Source organism: Ictidomys tridecemlineatus, chromosome 5, assembly GCF_052094955.1.
Source record: "Ictidomys tridecemlineatus isolate mIctTri1 chromosome 5, mIctTri1.hap1, whole genome shotgun sequence".
NCBI classification, from domain to species: Eukaryota; Metazoa; Chordata; class Mammalia; order Rodentia; family Sciuridae; genus Ictidomys; species Ictidomys tridecemlineatus.
Window position 1 is genome coordinate 109,965,865 of NC_135481.1, and position 12,697 is coordinate 109,978,561.

General features: G+C 47.2%; 1 protein-coding gene across 5 annotated transcripts in view; it reads right to left on the reverse strand.

Annotated features, from left to right (window-relative positions):
• Nucleotides 1-1,749: 1,749 nt before the first annotated feature.
• The window catches only part of Foxn3 (forkhead box N3), a 384,532-nt gene continuing 373,584 nt past the window's right edge, over nt 1,750-12,697 (reverse strand). For all 5 annotated transcript variants that reach the window (XM_078050695.1, XM_078050694.1, XM_078050691.1 and 2 more), the window contains one exon: nt 1,750-8,483. In XM_078050695.1, the coding sequence (XP_077906821.1) occupies nt 7,931-8,483 (553 nt within the window). In that variant the 3' untranslated portion in view covers nt 1,750-7,930. The remainder of the gene's footprint in view (nt 8,484-12,697) is intronic.

The following is a 12,697-nucleotide window of genomic DNA, read 5'->3' on the forward strand; positions in this document are numbered from 1 at the left end:
CTTAGTTCAGAATACTTTCATCAGGCAGAGCAGAGGGACTGATGAGGGGCGACGACACCCCTCACCTCCCCCCTTCCAGGTTGGTGTGGGGGTCTCCAGGGGCCTCCATGGTCCCCGAGAGGCGGCCAGGCACTTTCACTGCTCTGAGAAGTCTTAGGCGGTGTCCTCGGTTCCGATGCTGCAGGGGCTACCCTATGACAGGTGCCTCGGGCATCCTGAGAGTCTAGGGGCTGTCTCCCTTTCAGCCGCTTTGAGAAGCACTTACTGAAGCCCACTGGGTGCATGTCCTGTTTTCTGGTGGCCCCTTAAGTTTGGCCAATTACCCTATTCATCAGATTGTCCCTCAACCACTTCAGTTCTTCCTCCCAATCACGTCTCCTGAGACACTGACGGGTCCTCCACTGGGCCTCGGGGAGGACACAGCGTGGTTTTGAAGGTGTTTCCAAGAATAAGACTGGGGAGGGCAGCAACAATGGCTGAGCACACAGGAGGCCCAGGGGACCCCTGCCCAGGGGGGAACCATGCGGGTATGTATGCTCACCAGGAGGCAGGCCCAGGACCTCCATGATAATACAGGAGGACAGGAGGTGGAGATACAGCCTGAGCCCCTAGGACAAGACACAGTGGCCGTGGGGTCCCTGTAGCTGGGTGGTGGCTGAGACCAGCTCTACTGGGGGCACTGCTGCTGGAAAGAGCTGTGGGTAGGGCACACTGACAACAAAACCAGAACCAACGGAACCAGAACACCTATTCAGAACCCCATCTTTCTCTTCCCCCAACACGGGGACTGGTGCCCAGTGGCCTATTTCTTATTTAAACTCCCCTCTTTTCTACCCAGCTCCGTGTTGACTCTTGGGCTGGGCTGTGGCCATGGTCTGTGTCCCTCCCCCCGCCCCCCAGAGGTTTACCATGGTGGTGGGGCTGGAGTGGAGGAAACTGTATGACGTGAGGTCCAGGGAAAGGTAACCAGGGCATCACCCTTGGCAGGTTAGCGTAGCTCTCCTGGACTCCAGGATATCCCCCAGGAGAGCACATCGCCAGAAAAAGCAGCCAGGCCCTGAACACCTCCTGCTTCCAGTCTCACCACATGATGTCCCCCTTCTGCACACTGCAGCTCCCTCTTCTGTTTCTCCACCACATTGTGATACTGCCAGTGGCCCTTGCCAGGAGGTTGGCACCACACTGTTTGGACCCTCTCGCCGCCAGAATCAGAAAACAAATAAATCGCTCTACTTCATAAGGTACCCAGCCTCAGGCTTTTTTCTTTCTTTTTTAAATAGCAACAGAAAGCAGACTAAGATAGGGCATATGTGTGCGGGGGTGGGCACTTGAGGGATGGTGGAAAGATGAAACTCTTAGAACGTCATCACAGAAAACCCTCAGGACCTGGAGTAGGCTGGCAGGCCCCAGTGAGTGACAACTTCCAAATGAAAGTTAAGTTTTGTCTTCAGCACACATTCTAAGGCTGGTGGTGGGAGGCCTGCGGTCCTCCAGCTCTTCACACCAGACCTGGAACTCTCAAGATCCACAGGTGAGCCCAGCTCTGGACTGTGCCTTTATGTGCTTGCAGAAAAGCCTGTGGTCTCCACCCAGATAAAAGCATGTATGGGGATGGGCAGCCGAGGCCTAAAACCAGACTGCAAAAACAGCGTGCACACCTGCCTGCAGGTAAGATAGAGACGACTCTACCGCTCAGCTTTTGCATGTGGAGTCACAGTGCACACAAGACTACGTGGGGCTTTTCATCAATTGATGCAACTCAGTAATTTTTATTGCAACTGGAAGACAATACATCACAGAAACTTTATGGTAGGTCTGGGGAAAAGTGTTATTTACAATAAATGATGAAATAGTTTGTCTTTGGCAATATGATTACATATGAAGAATGCAAAATGCGAGTATGATACGCCTCCAAAGCAACACCACCACGTCCCTAGAGTTCGGCTGACTGTGCCTGTCTCCACACTGCTTCTTTAGGTTGACACAAACACAACTGAACATCGATTTCTTTCTCCGTTACAGTTCTCCCTTTCTAGTCATGATATTGGCAGTTTTCAGACAGAAAATACAGAAAAAAAAAGTTGGCTTCTGAAAAATTATTACTTTTGTAAATTAATTTGGCCATGTAGGTCCGTTGGCCAGCTAAGGTCAGGTGACCCTAAGTGTCAACCGTAAACCTCTTGGTCTTCTGATTGCTTTATCACTTTTTTTTTTCTGTAAAACAAAAACAAAACTCATGTTACAGAATCAGAGTATAAAAAAAAAAATGTACAAGGGCATTTGCTTCCCAGACACACATGGACACGTTTTCCCTCCACATTTTCACCATGGCAGTGTTAAGTAGTGAGCGTGAATGACGCGATGGAACTGGTTACTGAATCAGCTGTGAGCTTGGATGGCCTCAACATACACATCAAGAAACAGTGACATTTCCGAGAACTGAAAGTGTGCTACGTTTCTTCTAAAAAAGGGGGTGTGGGGAACTCAGGCCACAGTCATGAAAGGAAGGATAAAATACAATTTCTAAGTTTGACAGATTCACCATATCGAAGTCTGTGAGAATCCAATATGGAATATCAACAATTTGCAAAAAGGTAGAGAAGGCGTTTCTCCGCTTTTGCAAATGAAATACAGTGGAAAAACACTGCTGTATATATTCCAAATAAATAGTCTTAAACTTCAACACTAATAAAACAACAGGAAGGGTACTTGTGAGCATCTCAGAGGAAGTCAGAAAGGATCTTTCACACTGGTCTGATTTCAGAAGCGCAACAGAGATGCAGCACCATAGACACATCGGTTTTTCGGCCGTTAAAAGATGGATCATTTTAAAAATGGTGTTTTCCTTCCTTAATTTTTTTTTTTGGTCAGTGAAGCTAGCACTTGTTTGCTGAACTGTGGAAGAATGCCAAGGTCACATACATTATTCATGATAAAGCAACCGAGCTGAGGAGGAGTCTGTGCTTAATTCAAGAGTAACCAGCAGGAGAGAAGATACATGGGGTTAGCCGCCAAGACCAAAGGTCACAGAGGAGTTCACAAAGGGAGGCAGGTCTATACAGAACACTGAACGCCGTGTGTAAATCCTCATGAGATTCCAGGAAACAGGAACACTACACAATGTACACACTTTTGATTTACACATTCCGTTACACAGAGGAAGAGAGAGAGAAAAAGAGAGAGAGAGACGCCATTACAACTTTGTAACTGTGTTAACTGCAATATAAACCAAAGTCCAGAGTTTGGCAGGTAACTAAAAGGGGTTTATCACTTAGGTTATATAGCAAAAGTGTTGATGTATATTATATATAGTAGTATAAATAATAAAAAAGTATTATTTAAATTAGATCACAGTGCTGCACCATGGGCATAAGTGTCTGATATAGTATTGGTGGGCCGGGAGCTACAACACTAAAAGACTTAACTGTCAACACTGGTAAGTCACAATCGAGAGGGGACACAGAGTTCTGATGTTTTCTTTTGGTGGCAAAAAAAATAAAAATAAAATAAATTCTGAAGATGAAAAGAAAAAGACTTCTCTATAGAAACATAAAAATAAATTGCAACATCTGGGCAGCTGTGATCCACCAGAAAGAAACCAGTCCCAACCTGAATACAGTTGAAAGGGAAAGAGAAATCACATCAAACTGAACCCGATCCCATGTGGAAAACCCTCCCGTGTCCATCGCTTGCACAGATCTCCGGTTCCTGTCAGAGCCCTTGCACCAGAGGCCCCTGGAGAGTGGAGGCATTGAGGCTGATCACCTGCACTTGTCGCTGAGCAGACCTGGCGTGCTGGACTCCGAGCTGGGCCCAACAGGCATCTGAACACGGTTTTCACTCAAGTCCACTGCCTGACGCTGTCCCCCAGGGAGGGGCACCATTCAACATAATGGTCTCTTCCAGAATGCCTCGTGGTTGTGACCACGGTGTCCAGCAAGCACTAGACACGCAGACTGCCTCTTGGGAGAAAAAAATCCATTCCTGGGAAAGGCCTCTGACACAGTCCTTCTCAAACACTGAGATCCGAGACTGAAACCCGTGACCGTTGTCTTGGCTATGGTTTTCTCAAACCACCCTCTAAGGGCGGGTCTGGTTCATTTTGAGTTTCACATAGACGGCCTTGCCAAAGAACTATACTGACCGGGGTGGGGGAAATAGGAGCTTGTGGTATATTGTAAGGCTGGGAAAAAAAAAAAACCTATGATGCAAACCCTTTCCACATAGTACTAGACAGAGAAAAGACAATCACAGTAGGATAAAAATAACTGTCTATGTGCATAGCATTTAAGAACAAAGAGCTACGATCTCTTTCTCTTAAATGTGTCCGAGGGCCAATAGCAAGCACTTGCAGATGTCACGGTGCTGATGGGTTCAAGGTTGTTCTCCAAAGCATCTTGAAATATTGCTATAGTTCCCCATCTCCCCCTCCCCCCCGCCCCGTGAGTATGTGAGATACTGGAATGACACACAAACCGCCACTTCTCCCGGCAGGAGAAATGAAAGCGCACCACCACACCCCCATGATGGTGCTCAGGCGATCGGTCAGACTAATGGATACATATGCTAGTTTGGAAGCTAAAAGAACATCTGACATTTGGGAAGGAATTCCAAGACTAAAGTGAATGACATTTAAGCAAAATATTCTTTCACAAATAGGCTTGTGCTTAAATTCTCTACTGCTCTTGGAGGAGGGGGTAAGAGAGCGTGCCTCCTGCCCCTTGGCTTGTTAAGGACACGGACAACCTTGTGAACTCACTACAAACAGCCACATACACATCGATATATATATTTTTTTCCTCAACAATCAAAATACAAAGTTAAACACAATTGAGCCATTGTTTTGGTTATGCATAATGTGTATGCCTCCAAAAACAGAAGAAAAATAGAAAAAAGTACCCTCACTAAAGTTTCCCCAACAAGTCTTCCAGAAGATCCAATGAAGGTGCCGAGAGAGACTCAGGAAAATAACACTTAGCTGCCCGATGAGGTATTTATGCAAAAAAGAGTGGTTCTGGAGTTAAGAACACACTTATATTTATCTATTTCTCAAAAGAGATCAGAAAAGTAAATCACACACTTTGCATTTTATTATTTTCTAAGAGAGGCATCTGCCCCCTTAGAAAAATGAAATGAGGGGAGACAGCCCACTGTGGGGTTTTCCTTGGAAGAAGTCCCCTGCCAGAAACCGTGCTGATGTCTACCTCTGCCTTTCCAGAGAGAAGTCTGAATTGTATCGTCTTGGGTTTGGGGGATTCGAGGTGGTGGTCTTTTGGGCTTAAATCAGGTGACAACACAAATTGAAGTGTGGCTCAGGTTCCATAGCTGTGCATGGCTTTTAGGGTGTTTGATGTTTGGGGAGAACGAGGGGACGGAGCCCTGCAAAGATAGATCTGCGTCCCCACCTAATCCTGAACATCACGGGGCACGCTCTCAGGCTCAGTGCAGGGGAAGGAGCCTGGGCCACGACATGGACACGTCTTCCAGGTTCTCTCATCAGCAGCCCAGAGAGAGGCAGGGATGGGAGCATTCTGGCTGACGGAGTTCCTGACGGTAGCCTGTGCTGGCCCATGGGCTTGACTTTGGCTCACAAGTGTCCTGATGTAAAAATTCAAGATCCCCTTAGTCCCCTCCCTGTCCCCGACCACCAGATCCTGAGCCATGATAGTAGGTGCTTTTGTTTTAAACACTTCCCTCCATTTGGATGGAAGAAGATATTCTTCAGATTTTTTTTCTTTGGATCTCCAAAACAAAAACAAAAAATAAACATATATATATATAATATATTTTTTTTTTTAGGCAAAGATAAGTTTCTGGTCTGCGTGACATCGTCTGGTTGTCAAAATTCAGCTCTCACAATCTAGGTGGTCCAATTCCAGGTTGTTAGTGTGCGTGGGTGGTAGAGATGGCCGGCCCCCTCTCTCTGACTTTGAAATGGCATTGTCCCAATGAAACACCTGGGGCTGGCCTTTCTCACCCTCCTGTCACTTCCTCCCTCACGTGTACTCTATCTCGTACCCTCACCCAATAAGGCCCATTAGCATGTTTCCCCTTCTGGTGAATTTGCATATATTCACTGCCTTTTTCCTAGAACCAACTCATGGTCATGGTTTTCTCAAGTAAGCATCCCATAATTCTCTTGATTTCTATCATACACACTCACTACGAAGTTTGCCCTCGAATTATTGCGTCATGTTAAACATGTACAGGCAAAGAGAAAGCACACGCTCTCCAGTAGAGAATCAGAGGGGTCGGGCTGAGTGCAGACAAGGCAGTGCAGAGTCAACCATCCAAGCCCTACCAGAGCATGAAGAGATTTTTATATTGCAGAGTAAGTTCCCCAACAGTCAGAATTTGTCCCTGAAGAAGATTAAACCTTAAACACCTGCTTCAAAAAACCAAAACAAAACAAAAACCCAGAAAAAAAAGAAGAAAAAAAACAAAAGAAAGAAAAGAAAAAAGGAAGAGAAATAAAGAAAAAAAAAAAAGGAGGAAAACAAAGAACCTCTAAGCCTAAGGGCTTAAAAATTAGAGGCATAGCCTTTTCTCTATTTTCTATATTTATATGAAAATAATTCATGCTTCATGCTAAATACATTATTTACCTTACAAGAACTTTTGTTATTTTTGAATAAAAAAAAGTTTGTTTTTTATGATTTTTTTTCTTTTTTTTTTTCTCTTTTTTTCTTTAAAGGAATCCATGCATTGTGGATCAGAAATTTCTGCTGGCTACACTGGCTGAATGTGGAAATCAGATTTTTTTGCAAAGATGAATATTGGCTGACATTAATTGCAGGCTCCTTTTTGAGGGCAGTATAGGAGTTACTTATTATTATTTTTTGCCATGTTTTGCTTTTGAAGTGTGTCCATCAATGTGCCTTTATATACCACACTACTACTGGCAGGTTTGGTAGCTTTTTTTTTTTTTTTAATTTCACTTGGATCAAATAGTTTTGATAGACAGAAAAAGAATCTGTACCATTATTTCCTTCCTTAACAGCTAATGTCAATTTTCAGACTTGATTGCTTTTCACTTGGGCAGTTTAGAAGATATGGCCTGTTTTTTTTTTTTTTTTTCCATGAGTTTTCTCTTAGTCCCAATCATATGTGTGGGGTGTGTGTGTGTGTGTGTGTGTGTGTGTGTGTGTGTGTATGCACGTGCAGGACCAACCTTCAGGCTTATGGCTTTTGGGACATATTCTTAGCTACAGAACAGAGTAATCACCAATGTGACTACAGTTTACCCCACTTCTTGGTCACAACAGTCTGGTGCTCAGCTTGTAAGACATCACCAGGCCTCAAGGTTCGGAGCACAGAGGACTGGTGGCAGAGCCCGTGCTTGCTGTATGGCAATGCCCAGGGCATTCCTTGCCCAGTGGGAAGCTGGGTGCACAGGCCTGGGTCTGTGCCTAAGGGGACGCGGGGTTCTTCCTTTTCCCCATTACTGTATGTGCCTCTCCACTCAGTGAACCTGAATGGAAGGACATTCTTTTTAAACCTAAGGGTTGGGCCTGGATGACGATTACTTTTGCACACGTGCCTTCTAGGTGCCAAATGTGTACTCCAAATGTGGCGTTAACGTTGACATCCCTGTGGGTTCAAGCCACGTGTTTCTGACAAGCTGCAGGAAGCAATGGTAATTTTGGCTTTTTCTCGGTTTTGTTGTCGGATAATGAAAAGCTTTTGTAAAACAGCTGAGTGTCAATATGAGTTCTATGGCTTCAATCTCCTTTAAAAATAAAATTCTTAAGGGTCCAAAACAAAGGAGAGGGGGGCAAATTAAAAAAAAAAAGAAAGAAAAAAAAAAAGAAAAGAAAGAAAATCAAACCAAAAGAAAAAAAAAATTGCTGATATTGCCACAAATCATTAGAAATCTCCTGACATGCTGAAACCAAATGGCCTAAGTTCAAAACAAATCAATGACTTGTTTTCAATTTTTTGTGGTTTCCTTCTGCTCCTTCTGCCCCTTTGCTGTCCGATTGGTGATGTTATTCAAACAGGACCGAATCCCTGCCAAGTGCAGGAGCGACCCGGCTGCCTCTTTCATCTCCTCGTCGTCGCTCTCGGGGGGCTTTTCCGTGCGTCTCTTTTTGAGGGGCAGCGTGTCGCTGGGGACCTTCCTGGCCTTGGCGAAGTGCTGGCGCTTCTTGTGCTGGGATGCGTACCCGCTGTCCCCCAGGGCATCCTTGGCCTCCTTCTGGCTGGGCTTCCTGTCGTCCTCCTCCGTTTCGCTGTGGCTCTCGTGGCTCTGGAAGCTGCCCTCGCTGCCCTCCTGGCTCCCCTTGGTGGCAAACTCGTAGTGGTCGTCGGCCGAGGAGGAGGAGGAGGAGGAGGAGACGGAGTCGCTGGTGGGCGAGGTGCTCCGGGCGTTGGAGGACTTGGCACTGCTATAGTTGTGATCCTCCTTGGGGTCTCCGCTGACCACGGGGGAGCCGCACGATGGCTCACTCTCAGTCCGCATCCGGCAACTGGTGATGCCGTTCCTGCAGGGCGAGGACATGGGGAGGGATGGGAGACAGAGAGGGGACACAGATTAGACCTCTGATGGAGATCCAGGTGCCCAAATGCATGCAAACACCAGTTAGCAATTTAAAAACCTGGGGCAATGGGCGGATCTGCTGGAAGACTACGGCCTCATCCTTGCCACCTGGGCCTCTCCTGCTTATCTCCCATCAATGGCCGAGATGTTAAAGCCATGGTTCAGCAGGGACCGCAGCGGAAGCTCTGGCCCTGACATTAAACCACAAAAATCAAATTGCACTTAGTTCCTGGTAGCCCCCAGCTCCATGGAGTCAGGTACCATGCCTGGGCATTTCAGAGGAAAAAAAAAGACATTTTCTCCCAAAGATAGTGTATGAGGAGACTTTATCAGAAGGCGAAATACAGTGTTCAGCAAAGAGACACCTGCCGCGTGGGGACTGCTGTTCACTCCATCCTTCATTTAATCTACCAACATTCACCGTGTGCCTGATAGGAACGCATGACCTGAGGGAGGGGCCCAGGGAGGTCACATACAGACACTATCAGGAAGATGCTGCAGTCTGACAAAGAAGCATGTCAAGTTTCTAAGAGAGAACTGCCATTTCCTCGAGTGGCCACCGCCAAGTGCCCTGCTGAGCCCACCCGGATGACTGCGTTCGACTCTATAAAGCAGACCTGAGCCCCTTAGTTGTCGACTCACCAGAGGGGAGGTCTGGAAAGTTCGGTGATTTAAAGTCCCCAACTGAGAAACAGTCGAATCAGGGCTGAAACCAACGTCTGACCGCCAAGCTCGAGTCAGGCCACCTGCCAACACCCCCCTGCAGGGTCCCCATGGAAAGGCTCCCTGCCACGGCTTTCCTTCAGGACCCTGGAGCCCTCCTCATCATGCCTATTCTGTGTGTCTGAGCAGTGTGCTGACCTCCTTTACGGTTCCTCATCAGCAGAATGGGAAGTGTTCCTCTGCCCACCTCCCGGGTAGCTGGGCCGCCCACAGGAGTGAACCCCTGCAGTGTCCGGCCAGGACTGGCAGCGGTGATGTTTACTCCTGGTCAGGCCACATGTGCCAAGTGTCTGGGTGGCAGCTGTCTTTCTTCTGTGCCTGGCACACGCTAGATGTTCAGCACAGGTGGAAATCAGAAGGACGAAGGCTTGCAGGAAAGGCTACTGATAGTTGGAAGGACAAAGGACAGGGTGCCAGGGGAACTTTCTGAGGAAGAAGTGGCATCTGACCTTGGATGTGAGGGCCAAGGATTTGCGCAGGGATGGGACACGTCCTGGTGCCCCAGGCTGGCCCCTTTTCCTGCTAGCTCCTCCACCTCGTGAGACCCTTCTAAGAGACCCAAGGAACTCGCCACATTCTTCCTGCCTGGACTGTACACACTCTGACTTTTCCTTCAGGAGGGCATTCCCACCATCACCAAGAACCGGACAGCGGCCTGTTCAATGCCTGTGCATAGCAGCTCCACCAGACACCGCCCAGTCACAGCATGTCCCACCTGGCAGACACCCAGCAACAGGACCAGGGAATGAAGGAGCTAGATGGCACTTTGTGGCACAGAGTACAGGAAGTGGCTCTGGGTCCTCCCGCCAACACTGACCAGACCCAGCCTGAGGATGCGGCACCGGTTGAAAGACTGTACTGGTCCAAAGGCTGGGACCACAAGGGAGATACCCTGTCCTCCTCCTCCACTCCCTGAGGGCCTTGGGGCTCAGAGAGCTTTCACACATAGAAAGTGAAAGGGGAGGAGGAAAGAGCCTCTAATGCAGATGCAGATGGTACAGCAGGGGGTGAGGCCCAGAATCTCCTACCATCCAGTTTCCAAGTCCTGTCCTACTGAATTGGGGCTGATGGTGAGAATCCCCATCATAATGTCCATCAGCAAAATGTATAATGGCCATTGTCAAAATGTAACCTTTCTTAGGGGCCTCAAGATCATCGTGGTCAACAATTACACAAATGGGTGCATTGGTACAAGGAGCCCTAGTAGGTTCCAGAAGAGTCTCAGCTTGAGCCCTACACTATGATCCCGGATTGCCCCAAATCCTCGTAGGTCAAGCTAGACAGACCTGTGTTTCTGAATCAGTGTTGTGTGTTAGTGACCAAGAGGGCTGGCTGTCTAATGCCTTGGGCCTCCGCTTCCTCATGGCCCTCCCAGGGCTCTGTGAGGATTAAATAAGCCCCAGGCACAGAGGAAGGATCTTAGAGGTACTTGATGTGCTCACCTGGGAAAGACTCATTTTCTCTTTCTCCCCTGGGTAAGCGGTTTATAGGAATCCAGCACAGAGTAAAGAAGCACTAACCAGAGGAATTCCTCCAGGGTTTGCCTGAGGACACAGTCCCTGGGCTTTGGGAACTAACTGGCCTCCTGGATATCCATTCTCTGCAGATTTCCTGTTTCCTGGCTACGTCCTGGGTACATACAAATGGCCGAGATAGGATTACTCCGAGGTGTTTACCAAGTGTAAAACTTTGAGTGAATAGAATTTATCATACAGCCCGTCCTAACAGTTGTTAAAGTAAAAGAAAATGGAAGTCTCATGTCATGGCTCTCCTGATCTTCACTGTTTAAGGTAACTACTGTGAAATACAAAAGCAGTCCGTCTACTGAACTAGACCAAACCGATTCCTACTGAATCCAGCTACATTTGGATGAGTGAACAGGGCTGTCTGGCTTTTAACAAATCAATTCGGTTCTGAATTCTTCTCCCTGTAACCACTTGGCACTTGGGACTCACTTCACTACCACCGTTCAGGGGAAGGCAGGACCCCTCTCTGGACACACGGGAAGAAGAAGAAGAAACCCCCGAGACCGACAAGGTAGGAGAAGCCTCCACCAAGTGTCTAGGCGAAGCGCAGGTGGTGGTCACTGTGATTTTCTTTCCTCTTTTCCCTAGGTTTGAAAATTTTTTTAAATAAGAAGTTTGGGGTGGTGGGTGGAGAAATACTATAACCAAAGCGAAACGGTGCCAGAATTCTACTCTACCCCAAGAGGAAAGACTTGGAGTCGGAGAACCCTTCTCTTTCTTAAACAAAGCAGCATCAGAGAGGCGGAAAAAGACCCGCTTGACCCAAATGGACACGTTCTTCAGAAGGACATCTCGTGGATGAAAGAATAGAACATTGTTCCTGGGCCCCTGATTCTGTAGATGGTGGGGTCTCTGGCCACTTAGAATCAGGCTGCTTGCTGACAGTGATTCCACAAAATACCTTGGAACATAGAAAAACTCCCAGGACCCTGAGAGTGGCCCACAGTGGCCTCCCTGATTCTCAAGGACAATCCAAGCAGGAACCTGAAATATCTCCCTGCAACCCCAAAGAAGGATGTCTACTGTGATGGAGACGGGAAACTAACATTATAACCACTGACAACACGTCCAGATGCAAACAGGCGCAGACATAACTTCAGGGAGGGAGAATGAAAACAGAAACGTATCCCTTTCTCGTTGGATGAAATTAGCTTTCCCTGAGATTTTAGCATGGGCTCAGACTCCATAAATTACACACGCAACTCAGTGGGAAGTGACAAGCTCCTTCAATTATTAATGACTTGGCGCGAAGTGATTCATGATGGTGCAAGCCAGCTGCACGGAGCTGGTGTCAAATGCTCCCCGCTGCAGGGGTTGTCGTTACAGGACACCGAATGCTTAAAAGAAACCAGCCATCCTGAACACATGGGAAGGGGAGTCTCTAACCTCCTCGAAAAACCATTCATTAAAATGAACGTGGGATGCCTGTAATTTTTTCAGGGTTAGTAAAATTTACATTCATGATACTCAAATGATCATACATTAGCATAAATGAAAGCCACCTGATTTTACTAGACCTCTATGAGTGTAAAGCACACAGTTCAGCAAAACCACGTGCTGTTAACTGGAAAACCAAACAGCAAAGAGAGCTCCCATTTGTTCCAGCCAAGAAGGAGCAATGTTTGCAAATGGCAAGTTAAGGTAGAAGTTGATGCTTAGTCATGGCCTCCTCTCCTGCTGTTCCCCCCCCCTTTTTTTCCTATAGGTTTATTATTTGTTCTATTACAGTTAAGCAGCGTGTGGAGACTCTGCCCTTTACTGGTTGGTGTGCTTGGGCTCTGTCTAGAACTGGTGGCTTTACGCCTATCTACAGGTTATCATTCAGGGTAACTCTCCTCTCAGGCCCTGACTTGAAGGCACTGATCCTGAGTCAGATGGGAAAACCAGACAGAATTAATAGGAATACAGT